This window comes from Entelurus aequoreus, linkage group LG20, assembly GCF_033978785.1.
Source record: "Entelurus aequoreus isolate RoL-2023_Sb linkage group LG20, RoL_Eaeq_v1.1, whole genome shotgun sequence".
In the NCBI taxonomy this organism is placed as follows: domain Eukaryota; kingdom Metazoa; phylum Chordata; class Actinopteri; order Syngnathiformes; family Syngnathidae; genus Entelurus; species Entelurus aequoreus.
In genome coordinates, this window is record NC_084750.1 from 17,710,964 (window position 1) to 17,733,412 (window position 22,449).

A 22,449-nucleotide genomic window follows, 5' to 3' on the forward strand; every position below is an offset into this window, starting at 1 on the left:
TCAAAAATATTGCTCAGCTAAGAAGGCTGATTCTATTTGGAATAATTGTACACCTTTTATTAATTTCGCATCACTCACTTTTGTCATGCTGTTTTGACAAAAACAGCAGTTATAAAAATAATATCAGCTCATCCATGCTCATTGTTTATTGCCTTACGTTAACTGCAAAGGTCCCAACATTATTCCACATTTGGGGAGGGGATAAAAAGCAACACAGACAGAAAAATATCAGGGTCCATTAACCGAAAATGTCCTAAAAAAAAAAAAAAACCTACAATGTAATGCCCATTAAACTGATTCACTACTTATCCCTTGCGCTTGGAAAAGGAAATAGAAAATAACCCAACAATATATAATATCTATTTGTAAAATCTGGGAACCAGTTACTAGTGCACTACCCTTATTACCTGAGCTAGGCTTACACCATTATTCACCTTATTTAAGTATCGTATTAAAATAAAAACTGTATCAGAAGGGTTTACTCTTTGAATCATTGCTTTCAAATGTGCTAACTTTGGACTAGGTTTATAAATAAAATAAAATAAAAATAGAGTAGCCATGTAGTATGATTTGGTAGCCACAAAAAAGGGGGGTATGAAGGAGTGGTTACAGTAAAAACAAGCATTTTGAAAGTACTGAGGTCTTTGAGAGGCTCCTTGAGGCGACTCAGTTCATGTCGGCCATTGACCAGCAGCATATGGAAGAAGACATGACAAGTCTGTCAGTGGTTCTTCGTGAGGCTCCCCAGCTCACTTTTGTGTCCCAGATATTCCTTTCCTGGTATTGTTCAGGTGAGTGGGAACATGTTTCGTTATCACTGAGGTGTTGCGTTTCCGTTGACTTCTACGCCGTGCTGCTGAAGCTGCGCTCGAAGCAGGGCGTTGTCGCTCTTCAGCTCCTCCAACTAGAAACATCGAGAGAAAAGACGGGATGAGGCGGCACTTTGGGGCACTTCTACTACAACAGGGGTGTCAAAGTCATTTTAGCTCAGGGGCAGCATGGAGGAAACCTGGGCACACGCGGGCAGGACTATTAAAATCATGGCATTAAAACTACAAAATAAAGACAACTTCAGATTGTTTTTTTTGGCCAAAAATAGAACAAACACATTCTGAAAATATTACAATAAAATATAGACATTCTCACTGGCACTCATCGAAGGCTGGGCCTTCCTCTCCTGCTTGCTTCTTTGTCTTGTCTTAACTTTTGTGTTGCCTCTTTTTGCACTGCTCTCCAAATCTAAACATTGGAACTATTTAACCGGCATCAACGAAATTGACAAGATCTTGGGTTTGGGGGGAACCTGCTTGTCGTGACGGAGCGGTTGTTGCCGGACACGCGACGGACTCTTGGGAGAAGAAGGAGTGCCGCGTGCCTGGCGACCCTTTTCAGTCGAGGACGTGAAGATATCTACTAGGGGTGTGGGAAAAAATCGATTCGAATTCGAATCGCGATTCTCACGTTGTGCAATTCAGCATCGATTCTCATTTTTTTAAAATAATTTTTTTTTTAATAAAAATATATACACAACCGTTCAAAAGTTTGGGGTCACCCAAACAATTTTGTGGAATAGCCTTCATTTCTAAGAACAAGAATAGACTGTCGAGTTTCAGATGAAAGTTCTCTTTTTCTGGCCATTTTGAGCGTTTAATTGACCCCACAAATGTGATGCTCCAGAAACTCAATCTGCTCAAAGGAAGGTCAGTTTTGTAGCTTCTGTAACGAGCTAAACTGTTTTCAGATGTGTGAACATGATTGCACAAGGGTTTTCTAATCATCAATTAGCCTTCTGAGCCAATGAGCAAACACATTGTACCATTAGAACACTGGAGTGATAGTTGCTGGAAATGGGCCTCTCTACACCTATGTAGATATTGCACCAAAAACCAGACATTTGCAGCTAGAATAGTCATTTACCACATTAGCAATGTATAGAGTGTATTTCTTTAAAGTTAAGACTAGTTTAAAGTTATCTTCATTGAAAAATAAGGACATTTCAATGTGACCCCAAACTTTAGAACGGTAGTGTATATATATATATATATATATTTTAAATTAATCAATCCAACAAAACAATACACAGCAATACCATAACAATGCAATCCAATTCCAAAACCAAACCCGACCCAGCAACACTCAGAACTGCAATAAACAGAGCAATTGAGAGGAGACACAAACACGACACAGAACAAACCAAAAGTAGTGAAACAAAAATGAATATTATCAACAACAGTATCAATATTAGTTACAATTTCAACATAGCAGTGGTTAAAAATCCCTCATTGATATTATCATTAGACATTTAGTTTATGAGATGCAATGCAAGTGTAAGCCACTGTGACACTATTGTTCCTTTTTTTTATTATTGTTTGTAATGATAATATCAATGAGGGATTTTTAATCACTGCTATGTTGAAATTGTTACTAATATTGATACTGTTGTTGATAATATTCATTTTTGTCTCACTACTTTTAGATTGTTCCGTGTATTGTTTGTGTGTCCTCAATTGCTCTCAATTGCTCTGTTTAATGCTATTCTGAAAGTTGCTGGGTCGGGTTTTGTTTTGAAATTGTATTGCATTATTTTGGTATTGTTGTGTATTGTTTTCATTAAAAAAAATAAAATAAAATTAAATAAAAAAAAAAAAAAATCGTTTTTGAATCGAGAATCGTGTTGAATTGAAAAAAAAAAAAAATCAATTCTGAATCGAATCGTGACCCCAAGAATCGATTTTGAATCGAATCGTGGGACACCCAAAGATTCCCAGCCCTAATATCTACCTATTCAGAGTTATGACAACAGGACATCTGCTGATTGGAGTAAAAGCGTCGCTCTGGTTTGTCGACAAATTGGAAGTTGCTGGCAGTCTTCAAAGTACCCCAAAGCTGCCACAAATGATTGGAGGATACGTGAAGAACTGTGGACACTAGGGATGTCCGATAATATCGGCCTGCCGATATTATCGGCTGATAAATGCGTTAAAATGTAATATCGGAAATTATCGGTATCGTTTTTTTAATTATCTGTATCGTTTTTATTTTTTTTATTTTTATTTTTTAATAAATCAACATAAAAAACACAAGATACACTTACAATTAGTGCACCAACCCAAAAAACCTCCCTCCCCCCATTTCTTTCTGTTACATTATATATCAATATATATCAATACAGTCTGCAAGGGATACAGTCCGTAAGCACACATGATTGTGCGTGCTGCTGGTCCACTAATAGTACTAACCTTTAACAGTTAATGTTACTCATTTTCATTAATTACTAGTTTCTATGTAACTGTTTTTATATTGTTTTACTTTCTTTTTTATTCAAGAAAATGTTTTTAATTTATTTATCTTATTTTATTTTTTTTTTTTAAAAAGTACCTTATCTTCACCATACCTGGTTGTCCAAATTAGGCATAATAATGTGTTAATTCCACGACTGCATATATCGGTTGATATCGGTATCGGTTGATATCGGTATCGGTAATTAAAGAGTTGGACAATATCGGAATATCGGCAAAAAGCCATTATCGGACATCCCTAGTGGACACTCTTGTGATTTGGATCACATCGGACTGTCTGCCCCGCAGGATGAATTTTGAGGACCAGTCAGACAATTTAGAGTGAAAAGCACATTTTATTTTCACTCGCATACAAAACATTCTAACTTGGATTGTTTCCCTGGCTTGGAGACTCTCCCGAAGGACAGTGCGGCGAAGACTCAACAAACTCCCTTCTTGTCTCTCATGGACACACACCTGTTGTTGTTGTTGACTTTAGACTGAACATCGGCTGCACGACATCAAGGCCACGGAACAGAGACACACTGCAGGCTTACACACACACATGCATCCACAAAAAATATATACGCCACACACACACATACCCCACCCCCAATCCAACGCCCTTGACGCAAATCCCATAGGGGTGATGGACGGATGGGCAGCGCCTGAAGAGGTGCAGCCTGCCACCATGGCCCCCCACTCCCTCCCCTCTGTTGCTAGATATCTCGAGATGTATGTTGTAATATGTATATGTGCTTTGCTATGGAGGCTTTTTCCCACTCCAGACTGGGCCCCCTCAGGAGCCCAGTCTAGATTGTTTTTTTTTTTACTCATCCTTCCCCAGCGTTGACCTTTTTCCCCATCTTTTACGGGGCGCCTTGTGGCGACCCATCAGCGTTCCTGTTCTGTAACCCTGTACACTGTTTGTTTGTCTAATCTTGAACGGAGTTTGTGCTGAAAACAAAGTTTCGTTGTACTTGTGCAATGACAATAAAGACCTACCTACCTACCTACCTACCATAGAAAAAAATACCGTCAGCGGTAAAGTTTAGATCCATGAAGGAAGGAAGAAAGTGAATGAATGTTTATAAACTGAAGACATTTGCATTTGCATATGTGTTTTCTTTTGCATTATTTTTTAAAATGAATTAGGTAACGTTTAGGACAACCTTTTTCACAAAACACAATATAGAATGTGAGATATAACAGGATAATGCATACATTTATCATTTGTTTTCAAAACGCTTACAAAAAAGTGGGACCCCCAAAATTTACTGGGGGACCCCATTTTTATGACTTGATGGGGTCCCCTGGACCCCATTTTGAAATTTCCTAGTACCAACACTGATGGAGTATTGGTGCGTGCAAAACAGCAGCAGGCAGCTGTGGCCTAATACTAATCAAATATCATCCCTAGATCATTCAGATCTGGGCCTAGACTTTGACACATAGGTACTACGACATGTAAAATCACTAATTTTGATCACGGCGACAGGAGTTGTAATATTTTAGGGGTCCAACGAGTAAAAGTTCCCCCATAAGAAATAATGCAAATCCAATTATTTAATCATAGACACCCAAAACTACTAACACAAAACACATTCTATAGAAATTAATGCAAAATACCAATTTTCTGTACTTTTGTGTGTTGATATATGTTAATTGTTTATTAATGAAATCACATTTTTTTAAGTAATATTAAAAAATGAGCTGATGATAAATGTATCGTCAATTTGTTGTATCTTGTTTTCCTTTTTACATTTCTGAGTCTCATTTGCAAAGGCATTTAAGACAGTAGAACCTCGATTTACGAACAATAGCACGATGGAATTTGGTCGGTGCCTAGAAAATTATCTCAAATAGTACCCAGATCTTGCAAATGGACTGTTTTTTTTATGAGCAAAGTTCAGCCGTACAATAACAAATGGCATCCTATCTTGCTGATTGTATTGTACCATATGTCCCGGCAAGAAATCTGCGTTCAAAGAACTCCGGCTTATTAGTGATTCCCAGAGCCCAAAAAAAGTGTGCGGGCTACAGAGCGTTTTCTATTGGGGCTCCAGTACTATGGAATACAGTTAGAGATGCTACCTCAGTTGAAGCATTTAAGTCCCATCTTAAAACTCATTTGTATACTCTAGCCTATAAATAGACCCCCCTTTTTTAGACCAGTTGATCTGCCGTTTCTTTTCTGCTCTGCCCCCCTCTCCCTCGTGGAGGTGGGGGCACAGGTTCGGTAACCATGGATGAAGCGCTGGCTGTCCAAAGTCGGGACCCGGGGTGGACCGCTTGCCTGTGCATCGGTTGGGGACGTCTCTGCGCTGCTGACCTGCCTCCGCTCGGGATGGTCTCCTGCTGGCCCCACTATGGACTGAACTCTCACACTATTATGTTAGATTCCACTATGGACTGGACTCTCCCACTATTATGTTAGATCCTCTATGGACTGGACTCTCCCACTATTATGTTAGATCCACTATGGACTGAACTCTCACACTATTATGCTAGATCCACTATGGACTGGACTCTCACACTATTATGTTAGATCCACTATGGACTGGACTCTCACTGTTATGTTAGATCCACTATGGACTGGACTCTCTCACTATTATGTTAGATCCACTATGGACTGGACTCTCACACTATTATGTTAGATCCACTATGGACTGGACTCTCACACTATTATGTTAGATCCACTATGGACTGGACTCTCACACTATTATGTTAGATCCACTATGGACTGGACTCTCACACTATTATGTTGGACCCACTATGGACTGGACTCTCACACTATTATGTTAGATCCACTATGGACTGGACTCTCACTATTATGTTAGATCCACTATGGACTGGACTCTCACACTATTATGTTAGATCCACTATGGACTGGACTCTCACTGTTATGTTAGATCCACTATGGACTGGACTCTCTCACTATTATGTTAGATCCACTATGGACTGGACTCTCACACTATTATGTTAGATCCACTATGGACTGGACTCTCACACTATTATGTTAGATCCACTATGGACTGGACTCTCACACTATTATGTTAGATCCACTATGGACTGGACTCTCACACTATTATGTTGGACCCACTATGGACTGGACTCTCACACTATTATGTTAGATCCACTATGGACTGGACTCTCACTATTATGTTAGATCCACTATGGACTGGACTCTCACACTATTATGTTAGATCCACTATGGACTGGACTCTCACACTATTATGTTAGATCCACTATGGACTGGACTCTCACACTATTATGTTGGACCCACTATGGACTGGACTCTCACTATTATGTTAGATCCACTATGGACTGAACTCTCACACTATTATGTTAGATCCACTATGGACTGGACTCTCACACTATTATGTTGGACCCACTATGGACTGGACTCTCACACTAGTATGTTGGACCCACTATGGACTGGACTCTCACAATATTATGTCAGACCCACTCGACGTCCATTGCACCGGTCGCCCTGGGGGGAGGGGGGTCCCCACATCTGCGGTCCTCTCCAAGGTTTCCCATTGTCCCATTAGGTTGAGTTTTTCCTTGCCCTGATGTGGGATCTGAACAGAGGATGTCGTTGTGGCTTGTGCAGCCCTTTGAGACACTCGTGATTTAGGGCTATAGAAGTAAACATTGATTGATTGATTGATATGAAAACCGGGGAAAACTTCTGGCGTGGGGCTTACAAAAAACCTTATTGTTTTGATTGCTCGTTAGCAGGATTATGTTAAAACAACACAATTGGTCTCCATGAAACTCTGTGGAGGGGCAGCAAATATTGTGCTGTTATGGTCCACTTGCACTGGGGCGTAACAGTATGGCCGATACTAAGTGTGTTTGTTTCCTTTGGGGCTGCAACTAACGAAAATTAAATTAATGATATTTATTAGAGATGTCCGATAATATCGGTCTGCCGATATTATCGGCCGATAAATGCGTTAAAATGTAATATCGGAAATTATCGGTATCGTTTTTTTTATTATCAGTATCGTTTTTTGTTTTTTTTTATTAAATCCACATAAAAAACACAAGATACACTTACAATTAGTGCACCAACCCACCCCATTTACACTCATTCACACAAAAGGGTTGTTTCTTTCTGTTATTAATATTCTGGTTCCTACATTCATACATACAGTCTGCAAGGGATACAGTCCGTAAGCACACATGATTGTGCGTGCTGCTGGTCCACTAATAATACTAACCTTTAACAGTTAATTTTACAAATTTTCATTAATTACTAGTTTCTATGTAACTGTTTCTATATTGTTTTACTTTCTTTTTTATTCAAGAAAATGTTTTTAATTTATTTATCTTATTTTATTTGATTCATTTTTTTAAAAAGTACCTTATCTTCACCATACCTGGTTGTCCAAATTAGGCATAATAATGTGTTAATTCCACGACTGTATATATCGGTTGATATCGGTATCGGTTGATATCGGTATCGGTAATTAAAGAGTTGGACAATATCGGCATATCGGCAAAAAGCCATTATCGGACATCCCTAATATTTATGTTTTTCCATAAATGTCTCGATGCGCTTTACAATGAGAAACCCATACATTAAAGTTTGGTGGTGGTAAGCTTCATTTATACCAGCGTGGGTGGCACTCGGAGCAAGGTGGGTGAAGTGTCTCGCCCAAGGACACAATAGCAGTTATTAAAGATGGCGAAAGCTGAATTTGAACCGGGAACCCTCGAGTTTCTGGATGGCCGCTCCATTTTGATAGTCGTCGACTATCTTAACGATTAGTCGATTAATCGGATTATAAAGTTTACAGATATTCAGTGGTTCTAATTTAGATATTGTCTTTCAATTTCAGTTTGAGATCATTTTAGACATGTGCAAACTAAAAATAAAGATGACTACTTCTGTCCGGATTAAACAATGACGTCACGACTATTATCGACAAATCCATTGGTCGGCGCCCAATTTTATAGTCGATTTTTGTCGAATGGCCGTTGCACCCCTAGTTCTTTGTTCACCTGTTGTCTTAGTAGTTCATTGTCCAGCTCGATTCTCTCTGCTTCTTTGTAGCTGTCCTGCAGTCGCTGGTTGTTCTGACGCAGCTCTCGGATATAATCACAAGCTTTGGACAGGATGCCTCCTTTACTCTGCGGGGGAAAAAAAGAGAAGACAATTATAATAATAATAATAATAATAATAATAGATTTTATTTGTAAAAAGCACTTTACATTGAGCAAACAACCTCAAAGTGCTAGTGTGTTAAAAAAATAAAAAGATAATACAAATAAATAAAAATAAAAAATAGAACAGCCTAATAGCTAGAACTAGCAGGCATAAATCTAAAAAAAAAAAGGCTTTTTTTTTTTTTTAAAAAGAAGAGTTTTTAAGCCTTTTTTAAAAGCATCCACAGTCTGTGGTGCCCTCAGGTGGTCAGGGAGAGCGTTCCACAGACTGGGAGCGGCGGAGCAGAAAGCCCGGTCTCCCATTGTTCGTAGCTTTGTCCTCGGAGGTTGGAGGAGGTTAGCCTGTCCGGAGCGGAGGTGTCGTGTGGAGGATTTGGGGGTGAGCAGTTCTTTGAGGTAGAGGGGGGGGGGGCATTTCCATGGAGGCACTGGTGGGTTAATAGGGAGACTTTGTATTCCATCCGGAGTGGAACAGGAAGCCAGTGAACGGTTTTGAAGGGAAATTATTACAAATTACTTTTTAGAAAAAAAAAGAAAAAAAAATGATATACAGTACAGGCCAAAAGTTTGGACACACCTTCTCATTCAATGTGTTTTTTTTACACTACCGTTCAAAAGTTTGGGGTCACATTGAAATGTCCTTATTTTTGAAGGAAAAGCCCTGTACTTTTCAATGAAGATAAAGAAATACACTCTATACATTGCTAATGTGGTAAATGACTATTCTAGCGGCAAATGTCTGGTTTTTGGTGCAATGTCTACATAAGGTGTATAGAGGCCCATTTCCAGCAACTATCACTCCAGTGTTCTAATGGTACAATGTGTTTGCTCATTGGCTCAGACGGCTAATTGATGATCAGAAAACCCTTGTGCAATCATGTTCACACATCTGAAAACAGTTTAGCTCGTTACAGAAGCTACAAAACTGACCTTCCTTTGAGCAGTTTGAGTTTCTGGAGCATCACATTTGTGGGGTCAATTAAACGCTCAAAATGGCCAGAAAAAGAGAACTTTCATCTGAAACTCGACAGTTCTAGAAACTCTTGTTCTAGAAATTAAGGCTATTCCACAAAATTGTTTGGTTGACCCCAAACTTTTGAACGGTAGTGTATTTTCATGACTATTTACATTGTAGATTTTCACTAAAGGCATCAAAATTATGACACCTGTGAAGTGAAAACCCTTTCAGGTGACTACATCTTGAAGCTCATCGAGAGAATACCAAAAGTGTGCAAAAAAAAACGTGTACCTACTACTGTACTGCATATGGTGTTGCTGCTATTGGAGCCTTCATTTCCCTTAGAGGCAGGATAAATGAAGTTTAATCTAATCTAATCTGGAGTATGGACGGGTTAAACTGATCTTTTTGTCTTGTGCCGTAAGAAATGTGCAACATTTTCCCACGTTTTTTAACCACAGCTTTTCGTACAGCGTCTCATTGCGCCAAACAAACTAGTCCGTTTGACCGCGTATCATTCCGCTGAATAATCGCAACCAAGTCAGCTGCCTGTGGAGATTTGCTTCAAAAGGAGTGAGAAATTTGTGTTTTTTTTTAAATAATATCCATATTGGTGTGTACATGGTCTGATACTGAACACTTACTGCGCCTGTTCTACTGTCAATGTTGCAGTCGGGGATGATTTTGGACAGCATGACAATCCAGTTGTTGATCTTGTCTCTTCTTCTTCTTTCCACTAAAAGGAAGGAAATAAAAACAGGCACCATCACAGATTATTCACTACACAGAAAGAGAGAAACTACAAACCCCAAAAGCAGTGAAGTTGGCACGTTGCCTGCAACATGTGGTGCTGAATTTCCCCCAGGGATCAATAAAGTACTTTCTATTCTATTCTATGTTTCAAAAAAGCTGGCACAAGTGGCAAAAAAGACTGAGAAAGTTGAGGAATGCTCATTAAACACTTATTTGGAACATCCCACAGGTGAACAGGCTTACTGGGAACAGGTGGGTGCCATGATTGGGTATAAAAACATTCACAAACAAGGATGGGGCGAGGGTCACCACTTTGTCAACAAATTGAACAACATTTCTCAACCAGCTATTGCAAGGAATTTTGGGATTTCACCATCTACGGTCCATAATATCATCATAAGGTTTAAAGAATCTGGAGAAATCACTGCACGTAAGCGCTAATATTACGGACCTTCGATCCCTCAGGCGGTACTGCATCAAAAAGCAACATCAGTGTGTAAAGGATATCACCACATGGGCTCAGGAACACTTCAGAAAACCACTGTCAGTAACTAAGTTCGTCGCTACATCTGCTAGTGCAAGTTAAAACTCTACTATGCAAAGCGAAAGCCATTTATCAACAACACCCAGGAATGCTGCCGGCTTTAAAAGTTGAAAAGGATTAGCAAATCATATTCTGCTTTTATTTACGAATTAAACAACATGCCAACTTCACTGGTTTTGGGTTTTGTACATCACTGTTGATCACATGGCAGTTAAGTAATATTCAACATTTCAAGGTTCATGGATTGTTTGTTCCCAACTGTCAAAACAAATTTAGAAGTATACCCTCATTGTGCTGCGCTCGCCTCCTTTCATCGCGAGGTGCCCGTGGACCTTCCACCTTCCTGGAAGGAAACAAAAGCAGTTTTCCCCGTAAATTCTAGCTACAATTTCACACATCAGAGAACATCAACTAAATTATTGTTTACTCTTACTAGATCATCACAATTTTGGAGGTGTAAAGCCTTCAAAGGCCAGACTTTTGGGAGCCTTCCCCCCTAAGTCCAAACTGCGCCATTGGGGGCCATTTGTGTTGGGTTTTTTATTGGTCCGCAGCATATTGCAGAAAGAAAATTAAACTGCAAAATGGATCAAATAGAGCACAAAAGCAAAATGCAAAGAATGCTGCAATGTTGATCATTTATACTAATAAAGTAAAAAAAGCTTTGCATTTAAATGTTTTTTAAAGGTTTTTTGTTTTTTTTTTACAAAGTTAAATATACAAACATAAAAGGTTAATTTAAATATAAAGGTTTTTTGGCCTTTTTATAATGTTATTTAATTGTCTATCCTGTCTACCAAATAATGATTGAAAATAAATATATATATACTTAATATCAAACATTTGTTTGTATTTTTACAAAATAATGAGTGAAAAAAATATAATAATTATATCTATACCTATATATATATATATATATATATATATATATATATATATATATATATATATATATATATATATATATATAAATATATGTATATACACTTAAAAATATAAAACATTTGTTTTGTATTTTTACCAAACACAGAATATAAAAATGGTTATAGCTGTTGTACTAGACCTAAAATAAAGTGATAAATGTTCTTCAGCCTTTTTACTAAATTAGATAAAAGATAAAACAATGCTTAGTCTTCTTTATTGGAAAAATATATGTGTTTTTTAATCTATTTTACAATTTTTTTTAGATATACTAAAACTTAATTTTCTAGTCCATTTACAAAACGAAAAAAAAAAATTGTTTTTAAATTTTAGACTAAATCTAAACATAAAATGTTTTTTTAGCCTTATTACAAAATGAACATAAAACAATTGTGTGGCATTTTTACTCAAGAATATATATATATATATATATATATATATATATATATATATATATATATATATATATATATATATATATATATATATATATATATATATATATATATATTTTATTTTATTTTTTTAAGAAAAAATTGTTTTTGTTTATAAAATTAAAAAGCATACATAAAAAATATATCAAATATTTTTTTTGCCTTTACAGTATTGCAAAATGGAAAAAAAATCTAAAATTTTTTTTTTTAGCCTTGTTACAAAATGATGAACATAAAAAAATTGTGTGGCATTTTAACTCAAAGATATAATATAATATATCACATTATATACCGGTATATATATATATATTTAAAAAAAACATTTGAAAAGCATACATAAAAAATATATGAAATAGTTTTTTAGCCTTTACAGTATTGCAAAATTTTAAAAAATCTAAACGTTATAACATTTTTTTTTTATAGCCTTTTTACAAAATGATGAACATGAACAAATTGTGTGGCTTTTTACTCCAAAAAATATATATATATATATATATATATATATATATATATATTATTTTGTTTGTTTGTTACATAAAAAATATATCAAATTGTTGTTTAGCCTTTACAGTATTGCAAAATTTAAAAAAATCCAAATGTTATAAAAAACATTTTTATAGCCTTTTTACAAAATGAACATAAAAAAAACGTTACTCAAAAAAAATTAATAATAATTTTTAAAAAAAATACATATATATATACATATATCTATATATATATATACACATATATATATAAAGTATATATATACAGTATACATTTTATATATATATATATATATTATTTTGTTTGTTTGTTTGTTTGGTTTATAAAATTAAAAAGCATACATAAAAAATATATCAAATTGTTGTTTAGCCTTTACAGTATTGCAAAATTAAAAAAAATCCAAATGTTATTAAAAACATTTTTATAGCCTTTTTACAAAATGAACATAAAAAAAACGTTACTCAAAAAAGAATTAATAATAATAATTTTAAAAAAAAATACATATATATATACATATATCTATATATATATATACACATATATATAAAGTATATATATATATATACAGTATACATTATATATATATATATATATATATATATATATATATATATATATATAACATTAAAAATATATCAAATAGTTGTTTAGCCTTTAGAGTATTGCAAAATCAAAAAATCAAAAACAGGTTTTTTTCAGTCTTTCTAGTAAATTGAGTTAAATATACAAAAATATTAAATTGCCTTTTTGCATTCCTACAACCAGACGTTTTACTAAATAAAAGAGAAGGGGTTAACATATAAGAAAGTATACCCTATAGGTGACAAGAACCCACACACACCACACAATGCATGATTGTTTTGTTCCATCTGTACATGAAGTAGTGATGAGGGCTAGTTTGGCAACATGGGGTCGAATGTTGAAAGGTCTCCTCACCAGTTTGTGCTGCCATGCTGCAACATCTCGCTTTCATCAAGGTCTCTGGGGATGGCAGGTAAGTAGGACACAGTGTGGTTTTCAGATGTTTGATCATTTAAAAAGGACGGCTATTGATCTCCAGGGTTTTTTTTCCTCATCTCTAGTGCGAATCATGTTTAGAGGACTTTTTCAAAAAGGGAATACATGGGAGGTTTTTAAAAAGGTCGGTCTCAAAGAGTGGCCATGTGTGGAGGAAGAATGTGGTGATTTTAGGGAGGACTTTTGTGGAAGTGCAAAAAGGCTTTGTGTACTTACGCTGGGAAAGCGTGTCCGCGTGGGGCCAATGAACGTTGGGCCGCCGACTGCAGAACCTCAGGTGGAGTCATCATTACGTAAAACTGACCTGAACACAAATAACAAAAATATACTGATTTAAAAAGGATAAATATTAAACGATGACCCAATGTTTTGGTTGCAAGGGTTTTTGGTGGCTTATTTTGTAGCCGTACTCAATTAAAAAAAGCACTGCGAGTGCCTGAAAGCATATTTGCCTAACAAGGCGCGTTTGAATGCCTCACCATGTAAACAGCACATGGAAAGCACAGGAAGCACAGTTGCTTAACAGGAGGGAGAAAGGAGACAGACCAGGCTTGAACATGACAACATGGATTTACAAAAGCCAAAAGCAGTGAAGTTGTCACGTTGTGTAAATGGTAAATAAAAACAGAATACAATGATTTGCAAATCCTTTTCAACTTATATTCAATTGAATAGACTGCAAAGACAAGATATTTAACGTTCGAACTGAGAAACTTAATATTTTTTGGCAAATAATCATTACCTTAGAATTTAATGGCAGCAACACATTGCAAAAAAGTTGTCAGGGGCATTTTTACCACTGTGTTACATGGCCTTTCCTTTTAACAACACTCAGTAAAGGTTTGGGAACTGAGGAGACACATTTTTGAAGCTTTTCAGGTGGAATTCTTTCCCATTCTTGCTTGATGTACAGCTTAAGTTGTTCAACAGTCCGGGGTGTCCCTTGAGGTATTTTAGGCTTCATAATGCGCCACACATTTTCAATGGGAGACAGGTCTGGACTACAGGCAGGCCAGTCTAGTACCTGCACTCTTTTACTATGAAGCCACGTTGTTGTAACACGTGGCTTGGCATTGTCTTGCTGAAATAAGCAGGGGCGTCCATGAAAATGACGTTGATTGGATGGCAACATGTGTTGCTCCAAATCCTGTATGTACCTTTCAGCATTAAATGCACCTTCACAGATGTGTAAGTTACCCATGTCTTGGGCACTAATACACCCCCATACCATCACACATGCTGGCGTTTCAACTTTGCGCTTATAACAGTCCGGATGGTTCTTTTCCTCTTTGGTCCGGAGGACACGACGTCCACAGTTTCCAAAAACAATTTGAAATGTGGACACGTCAGACCACAGAACACTTTTCCACTTTGCATCAATCCATTTTAGATCAACTTGGGCCCAGCGAAGCTGGCAGCGTTTCTGGGTGTTGTTGACAAATGGTTTTGGCTTTGCATAGTAGAGTTTTAACTTGCACTTACAGATGTAGCGACCAACTGTAGTTACTGACAGTGGTTTTCTGAAGTGCTCCTGAGCCCATGTGGTGATATCCTTTACACGCTGATGTCGCTTTTTGACGCAGTACCGCCTGAGGGATCGAAGGTCACGGGCATTGCCGCTTACGTGCAGTGATTTCTCCAGATTCTCTGAACCTTTTGATGATATTACGGACCGAAGATGGTGAAATCCCTAAATTCCTTGCAATAGCTGGTTGAGAAATGTTGTTCTTAAACTGTTTGACAATTTGCTCACGCATTTGTTGACAAAGTGGTGACCCTCGCCCCATCCTTGTTTGTGAATGACTGAGCATTTCATGGAAGCTGCCTTTATACCCAATCATGGCACCCACCTGTTCCCAATTAGTCTGTTCACCTGTGGGATGTTCCAAATAAGTGTTTGACGAGCATTCCTCAGTCTTTTTTGCCACTTGTGCCAGCTTTTTTGAAACATGTTGCAGGCATCAAATTCCAAATGAGCTAATATTTGCAAAAAATAAAGTTGACCAGTTTGAACATTACATATCTTGTCTTTGCAGTCTATTCAATTGAATATAAATTGAAAAGGATTAGCAAATCATTGTATTCTGTTTTTATTTACACAACGTGACAACTTCACTGCTTTTGTATAATGAATTTGAAAGGCTAAAAACTTTTTTGTTCATTATTAATATTAACATTTGAATTTTTTCTCATTACATGAGGCCTTAAGCTCCATCTATTTTTGATGTTTTGTTCGGGGCCATGAATAACAGTCACTTTGGCCCACATGTCATCAGTTAGGTCCCCACCGCTTTACCTAATCATCCATTTGATTGTTTGCAGTGTGAAACATGTCAATCTAATGACAAAATGCACAAAACCCCTGTTGCACTGTGCTGCCTCTCACACACACACACACACACATTTAAATGGGGAGCCCGTTTTGTGCGAACACACACTTGTCCTCTCCGTGCGACTCCAAGGAGATAAGCAGAGCGGCGTGTCGTGCAGGCGTCCACGACTTTTGTCCTCTAACAACAACGGCCCGGTCTAGAACACGCGGCGTTAAGATTCCACGGAGACGAAAGGAGGCGACCGGCTGCAGCAGCCCGGGAAAAGTTGGTAAATGTCGGCCAGCGAAGTCATGGAGCTCTGTTATGGCATTAAAACGCTGCCAAATAAACCACACTTAGCGCGAACACACTTATTTTGCGCTCACGTGCAGGCTCATTCTGCGCACGTGCAGGCTCATTCTGCGCATGTGCAGACTCATTCTGCATGGAATTAAACCACGTGTGCAGACTCATTTTACTCCGTGCAGCTATCTTTACTCCAAAGAGGCCACGCGAGCGTAAAATGAGTCCGCGTGTGCACACATAGAGGCCACGCGCGCGCAGAGGGTGGGTTGGTCTTTTTTGCGCAATTATTTTTGGCACTGTTTTGACACCATACTTTGTGCCAATACACAAGAAAATGATGAGCAGCTGCTGCTGCTTTATCTGCCACCGCAGGCAATAAAAGTGCTTGATTTGGTATGCACAGAGGCCGCTTTTGAAATGTTAAAATATGCAAAGATCAACCTTGTTTGATCGTGACAGCCAAAATCGTGATTAAAATGTGATTAATTGTACTGCCCTAAAAAGTTTATGACACTATGAAAGGAACAGATGAACCCTGCTTATGATGTGAATGAAATTATCAACATAATATTGGAGGCCATGGATAGGTAGGCCTGGGCCGATAACACATTTTAATTGACGATATAATGACCTACAAATTATTGCAGATAAACTATATTATTGCCCATATTTTTATGAAACCAAATTAACCCAGTGTTTCCCACACATTCATTTATTTGTGGCGGCCCGCCACGAAAGAATTACGTCCGCCACAAATTGTAAAAAAAATAAAAAAATAAAAAAATATTTATTTTTTTGTTGTTGTCCAGCTTCACAGGCAAATCATATAGGCTGTTCAGATTTACTTTACAAAAGAGAAGTGTAGGATACTTCTCTTGTTGCCTTATTTGTATTTGACTTTATTAAATGTATTTATATTAGAAACACAACATGTGTATATAACAAAGGGTGCAAAGTCTACAGGCAGTAGGAAACACATGGTTAAGTGTAGGGAGTAAAACTGATGGCAGTCTAAAGTTCAAGATTTTTGGAGCTTTTTTAAAAGTTCAGTGGATCAGATGTTTGATGAAGCTCTGTGTCTATCTACCACCACTACTGTTTTCTGTTTATTTGTTACTGACTGTGGCAGGACACCTCTGCCTCTGTTTCACTTTATGTTGCTGGTAAATAATATGGTTGTAGTAGTAGGCTAAAGTTAAATTATTTAGTATGCACTAATTAAAGGGGCAGAGCTTTATGAGACATTTTAGCTTTTATATTTTATAAGATATATTTTTTGTAAGAACCACAATTAATAAATATATTTCAGTGAATAACTTATTGTTCAAATCTGTATATAAATATGTACATAAAGTGTTGTAATTATATTGTAAAATGGATGTATGGATGGACGTTTAAAACAAAACTGTTATTATTAATTAGTAAGTATACATTTTTTGAGCCTTTTTAGAGAAAATCATATCATTGTAGTAAATTATGCAAATTACTCGATGATGTCATGTTGACCACGCCCATAGCCACGCCCCCGCCGCCACAGGTATCTTGGCAGTTTATGGGAAACACTGTAACCATTGATGTAACGATAATACATAATAATGCATACACAGTACAGGCCAAAAGTTTGGACACACCTTCTCAGTCAATGAGTTTTCTTTATTTTCATGACTATTTACATTGTAGATTGTCACATCAAAACTATGAATGAACACATGTAGAGTTATGTACTTAACAAAAAAAAAGGTGAAATAACTGAAAACATGTTTTATATTCTAGTTTTTTCTAAATAGCCACCCTTTGCTCTGATTACTCCTTTGCACACTCTGGGCATTCTCTCCATGAGCTTCAAGAGGTAGTCACCTGAAGTGGTTTTCACTTCACAGGTGTGCTTGAAAGATGAAAGATGTGGCCGTGAGGACAGGTTGTTCACCAAAAAAAAACACATCTGCGGTCCCCTCCAAGGTTTCTCATTGTATTCCATAGGGTTAAGCTTTTTGTTGCCCTGATGTGGGATTTGAGCCGAGGATGTCGTTGTGGCTTGTGCAGCCCTTTGAGACACTCGTGATTTAGGGCTATATAAGTAAAAATTGATTGATAAATATGGGACTAACGGGCGTAGCTGCTGAAAGCAACAAAAAGCGTGAATGCTCTGGAAGTAAGCACATGGCGATTTATCGACGCTAGAAAACTTACCGACTTAATATTAATTTATTGTCGGTTAATTGACTTACCGAATATCAGCCCAGGGATATGGATAGGATTGAACTCATCTTATTGTGGAGTCACGACTTGCTAGACATGTGACAACATAAAAGTGTGTAGACGTACCTCCACCCTGTGTGATGCTTGGGTCCGCGCTGGCCTGCACGGACACCGCCGTGGATGTACCGTCGCTGACAGCGGCGGCGGGGAAATAGGCGAAACGCGTCTCCCCTCCGACCGTCTCACCCACAGGACTCCCGCCGTTGCTGAAAGGGTTCTGAATTACAGCCTGGATGATGGTGACGAATAAAAACACGATATTAGCCAGTAGCATTTGGCCAGTGGACGCAATGGTGTATAGAATTGCTTTGCATCATGTTGAGGGTTGTCTCTAATATTTTGGCCCATAATGTTAAAAATAATAAGTTAAACGATAATAACCAGACTGGACAAAAATACGGAATGAACGCACACTCAGCAACAGGTGGTGTTATTGTAAAAATATATATTTTTAGAGATGTCCGATAATGTCTTTTTTGCCGATATCCGATATTGTCCAACTCTTAATTACCGATACCAACCGATACCGATATATACAGTCGTGGAATTAACACATTAGTATGCCTAGTTTTGTTGTGATGCCCCGCTGGATGCATTAAACAATGTAACAAGGTTTTCCAAAATAAATCAACTCAAGTTATGGAAAAAAAATGCCAACATGGCACTGCCATATTTATTATTGAAGTCACAAAGTGCGTTATTTTTTTTTAACATGCCTCAAAACAATAACAGTGCAATACTTTTTCATAACGTGGTCACTACTGCCTAGTTTCTCTTGTTATATTCTTATTTTACTGTTATATTTTTATTCTCATTGTTGCTTTTTATTTTTATTCTTATTGTAATATTTTTCTATTCTGTTCCCATTTATACCCCCATTATTTACTTTTTAAATTCGATCTCAATTCTGTACACTGCTGCTGGAATTTAAATTTTCCTGAGGGAAGGAATCAATAAAGTACTATCTAGGGATGTCCGATAATGGCTTTTTGCCGATATCCGATATTCCGATATTGTCCAACTCTTTAATTACCGATACCGATATCAACCGATACCGATATCAACCGATATATGCAGTCGTGGAATTAACACATTGTTATGCCTAATTTGGACAACCAGGTATGGTGAAGATAAGGTACTTTTTAAAAAAATTAGTAAAATAAGATAAATAAATTAAAAACATTTTCTTGAATAAAAAAGAAAGTAAAACAATATAATAATAGTTACATAGAAACTAGTAATTAATGAAAATTTGTAAAATTAACTGTTAAAGGTTAGTACTATTAGTGGACCAGCAGCACGCACAATCATGTGTGCTTACGGACTGTATCCCTTGCAGACTGTATTGATATATATTGATATATAATGTAGGAACCAGAATATTAATAACAGAAAGAAACAACCCTTTTGTGTGAATGAGTGTAAATGGGGGAGGGAGGTTTTTTGGGTTGGTGAACTAATTGTAAGTGTATCTTGTGTTTTTTATGTGGATTTAATTAAAAAAAACAACAACAAAAAAAACCAAAAAAAAACACGATACTGATAATAAAAAAAACGATACCGATAATTTCCGATATTACATTTTAACGCATATATCGGCCGATAATATCGGCAGGCCGATATTATCGGACATCTCTAGTACTATCTATCTATCCAAACAGCAGCTTGGAATTTGGGACATGCTCTCCCTGAGAGAGACCATGAGGAGGTTGAGGTGGGCGGGGTTGGGGTGGCTGGGGGGGTTTATATTATAGCGTCCCGGAAGAGTTAGTACTGCAAGGGATTCTGGGTATTTGTTTTGTTGTGTTACGGTGCGGATGTTCTCCCGAAATGTGTTTGCCGTGGGTTCACAGTGTGGCGCATATTTGTAACAGTGTTAAACTTGTTTATACGGCCACCCTCAGTGTGACCTGAATGGCTGTTGACCAAGTATGCCTTGCATTAATTCGTGATGAGAACAGCCGGTAGATATTATGTGACTCGGACGGCACGCACGCAAAGGAAATGCCTTTAAGGTTTATCGGCACTCTGTACCTCTCCCTACGTCCGTGCACACAGCGGCGTTTTAAAACGTCATACATTTTACTTTTAGAAACCGATACCGATAATTTCCGATATTACATTTTAAAGCATTTATCGGCCGATATTATCGGACATCCCTAGACGACACCTATCCCTACTCATAACTAATCAATATAGTGTTCGATGCTTTAGCTCCTTGACGCAGCAGCACAATGCAGGCTTTTACAGTGTCTTGTTTTTTCCGCAACCCGCAAAAATGTGCAAATGAACTTTATTTTGCCACATATCGAGTATTGGCTCTTACAGGACTCTGCGGCTGTCCCTGATTTTGTGTGTAATTGATGCTTAGTACTGACTGACTTGTTTGCGTCGCCCACCTGTGTCACAGTTTGTGGCGCTCCTGCAAAGGCGGCGGTAGAGACGACGCTAACGGCCCCGGTGCCGTCGGCTGACGCGTCAACGCTGTCGTCCGCCAACTGAACTACGCGATACGTCACCTAAAAAGGGGCCAGATGATGTCAAATGATGATCGCATCAAACAATTTGTTTGTTTTTTTTAAATATCTATAGCCCTCTTTCAACATATTTTTGGTTAAATTGAACCATGTAGGTTTTTAGATGCTTACCTGTCCGCCGCTATTTTCTGTGCGGAACTGGTACTGGACATTGTGGTCGGTGAAAGAAGCCTGTGGGACACCAGGGATGCTGCCTGCTGACTGCTCCTCGGCTTCTCCTGCAACATACACGTCCACAGGGAGTAGCATTTAACCCCAATATGCGTCTCAATAAAAATAATAAAATTGGTGTTCACTTCTGACTCGGGTTGTCCCGATACCAATATTTTGGTACCGGTACCAAAGTGTATTTCGATTAGGGCTGCAACAACTAATCGATTAAAATCGATTATAAAAATAGTTGCCGATTAATTTAGTCATCGATTCGTTGGATCTATGCTACGTGCAGAGGCAATTATTTTTTTATAAACCTTTATTTATAAACTGCAACATGTACAAACAACTGAGAAACAATAATCGAAATAAGTATGGTGCCAGTATCCTGTTTTTTCCCCAATAAAATACTGGAAAGGATAGAAATGTAGTTTGTCTCCTTTATCCGATTATTAATCGATTAATCGAAGTAATAATCGACAGATTAATCGATTATCAACTTAATCGTTAGTTGCCGCCCTAATTTAGATACTTTTCTAAATAAAGGGGACCACAAAAAAATGGCTTTATTTTAACAAACAATCTTACAGTACATGAAACATATGTTTGTTATTGCAATTTTGTCCTTAAATAAAATAGTGAACATACTAGACAACTTGTCTTTTAGTAGTAAGTAAACAAACAGACTCCTAATTAGTCTGCTGACATATGCAGTAACATATTGTGTCATTTATACACCTATTATTTTGTCAACATTATTAAGGAAGAGAGGTAGAAAATTTATTATTAATCCACTTGTTCATTTACTGTTAATATCTGCTTATTTTCTGTTTTAACATGTTCTATCTACACTTCTGTTAAAATGTAATAATCACTTATTCTTCTCTTCTTTGATACTTTACATTAGTTTTGGATGATACCACAAATTTGGGTATCGATCAGATACCAAATACTTCTTATAGATCTTACAACGGTGAGGTCTTCCATCCATTTTCTACCGCTTGTCCCGTTCGGGGTCGCGGGGGGTGCTGGAGCTTGTCTTACAATGGTCATAATTTAAGTCCTCATGTGTCCGGGGACGTATTTCCTGAGTTTATAAACATAATATGAATTTAAAAAAAGACTATTTTGTGTAATCATAATAGTATCGACTAGATACGCTCTTGTACTTGGTATCGTTACAGTGGATGTCAGGTGTAGATCCACACATAGCATTTGTTTACATTGTGACGCCGGTGAGCTATTGTATCCTCCCACGATGTGTAGTGAAGCATGTTCAGCTATTCCTTGTCCTGAAGTGATAATGATACTTG

The 22,449-nt window shown here is 37.3% G+C and overlaps 1 protein-coding gene across 4 annotated transcripts in view; it reads right to left on the reverse strand.

Annotated features, from left to right (window-relative positions):
- Window positions 1-42: 42 nt before the first annotated feature.
- The window catches only part of usf2 (upstream transcription factor 2, c-fos interacting), a 32,544-nt gene continuing 10,137 nt past the window's right edge, over window positions 43-22,449 (reverse strand). Inside the window, exons 3-11 of one of the 4 annotated variants that reach the window (XM_062029533.1) lie at window positions 21,095-21,201; window positions 20,846-20,965; window positions 18,513-18,675; window positions 13,786-13,873; window positions 13,489-13,533; window positions 10,996-11,054; window positions 10,059-10,150; window positions 8,292-8,420; window positions 43-904 (exon numbers count right to left, since the gene is read on the reverse strand). In XM_062029533.1, coding sequence (XP_061885517.1) covers window positions 815-904; window positions 8,292-8,420; window positions 10,059-10,150; window positions 10,996-11,054; window positions 13,489-13,533; window positions 13,786-13,873; window positions 18,513-18,675; window positions 20,846-20,965; window positions 21,095-21,201 — 893 coding nt within the window. In that variant the 3' untranslated portion in view covers window positions 43-814. The remainder of the gene's footprint in view (window positions 905-8,291; window positions 8,421-10,058; window positions 10,151-10,995; window positions 11,055-13,488; window positions 13,534-13,785; window positions 13,874-18,512; window positions 18,676-20,845; window positions 20,966-21,094; window positions 21,202-22,449) is intronic. The other 3 variants (XM_062029534.1, XM_062029535.1, XM_062029536.1) reach the window with 3 other exon arrangements.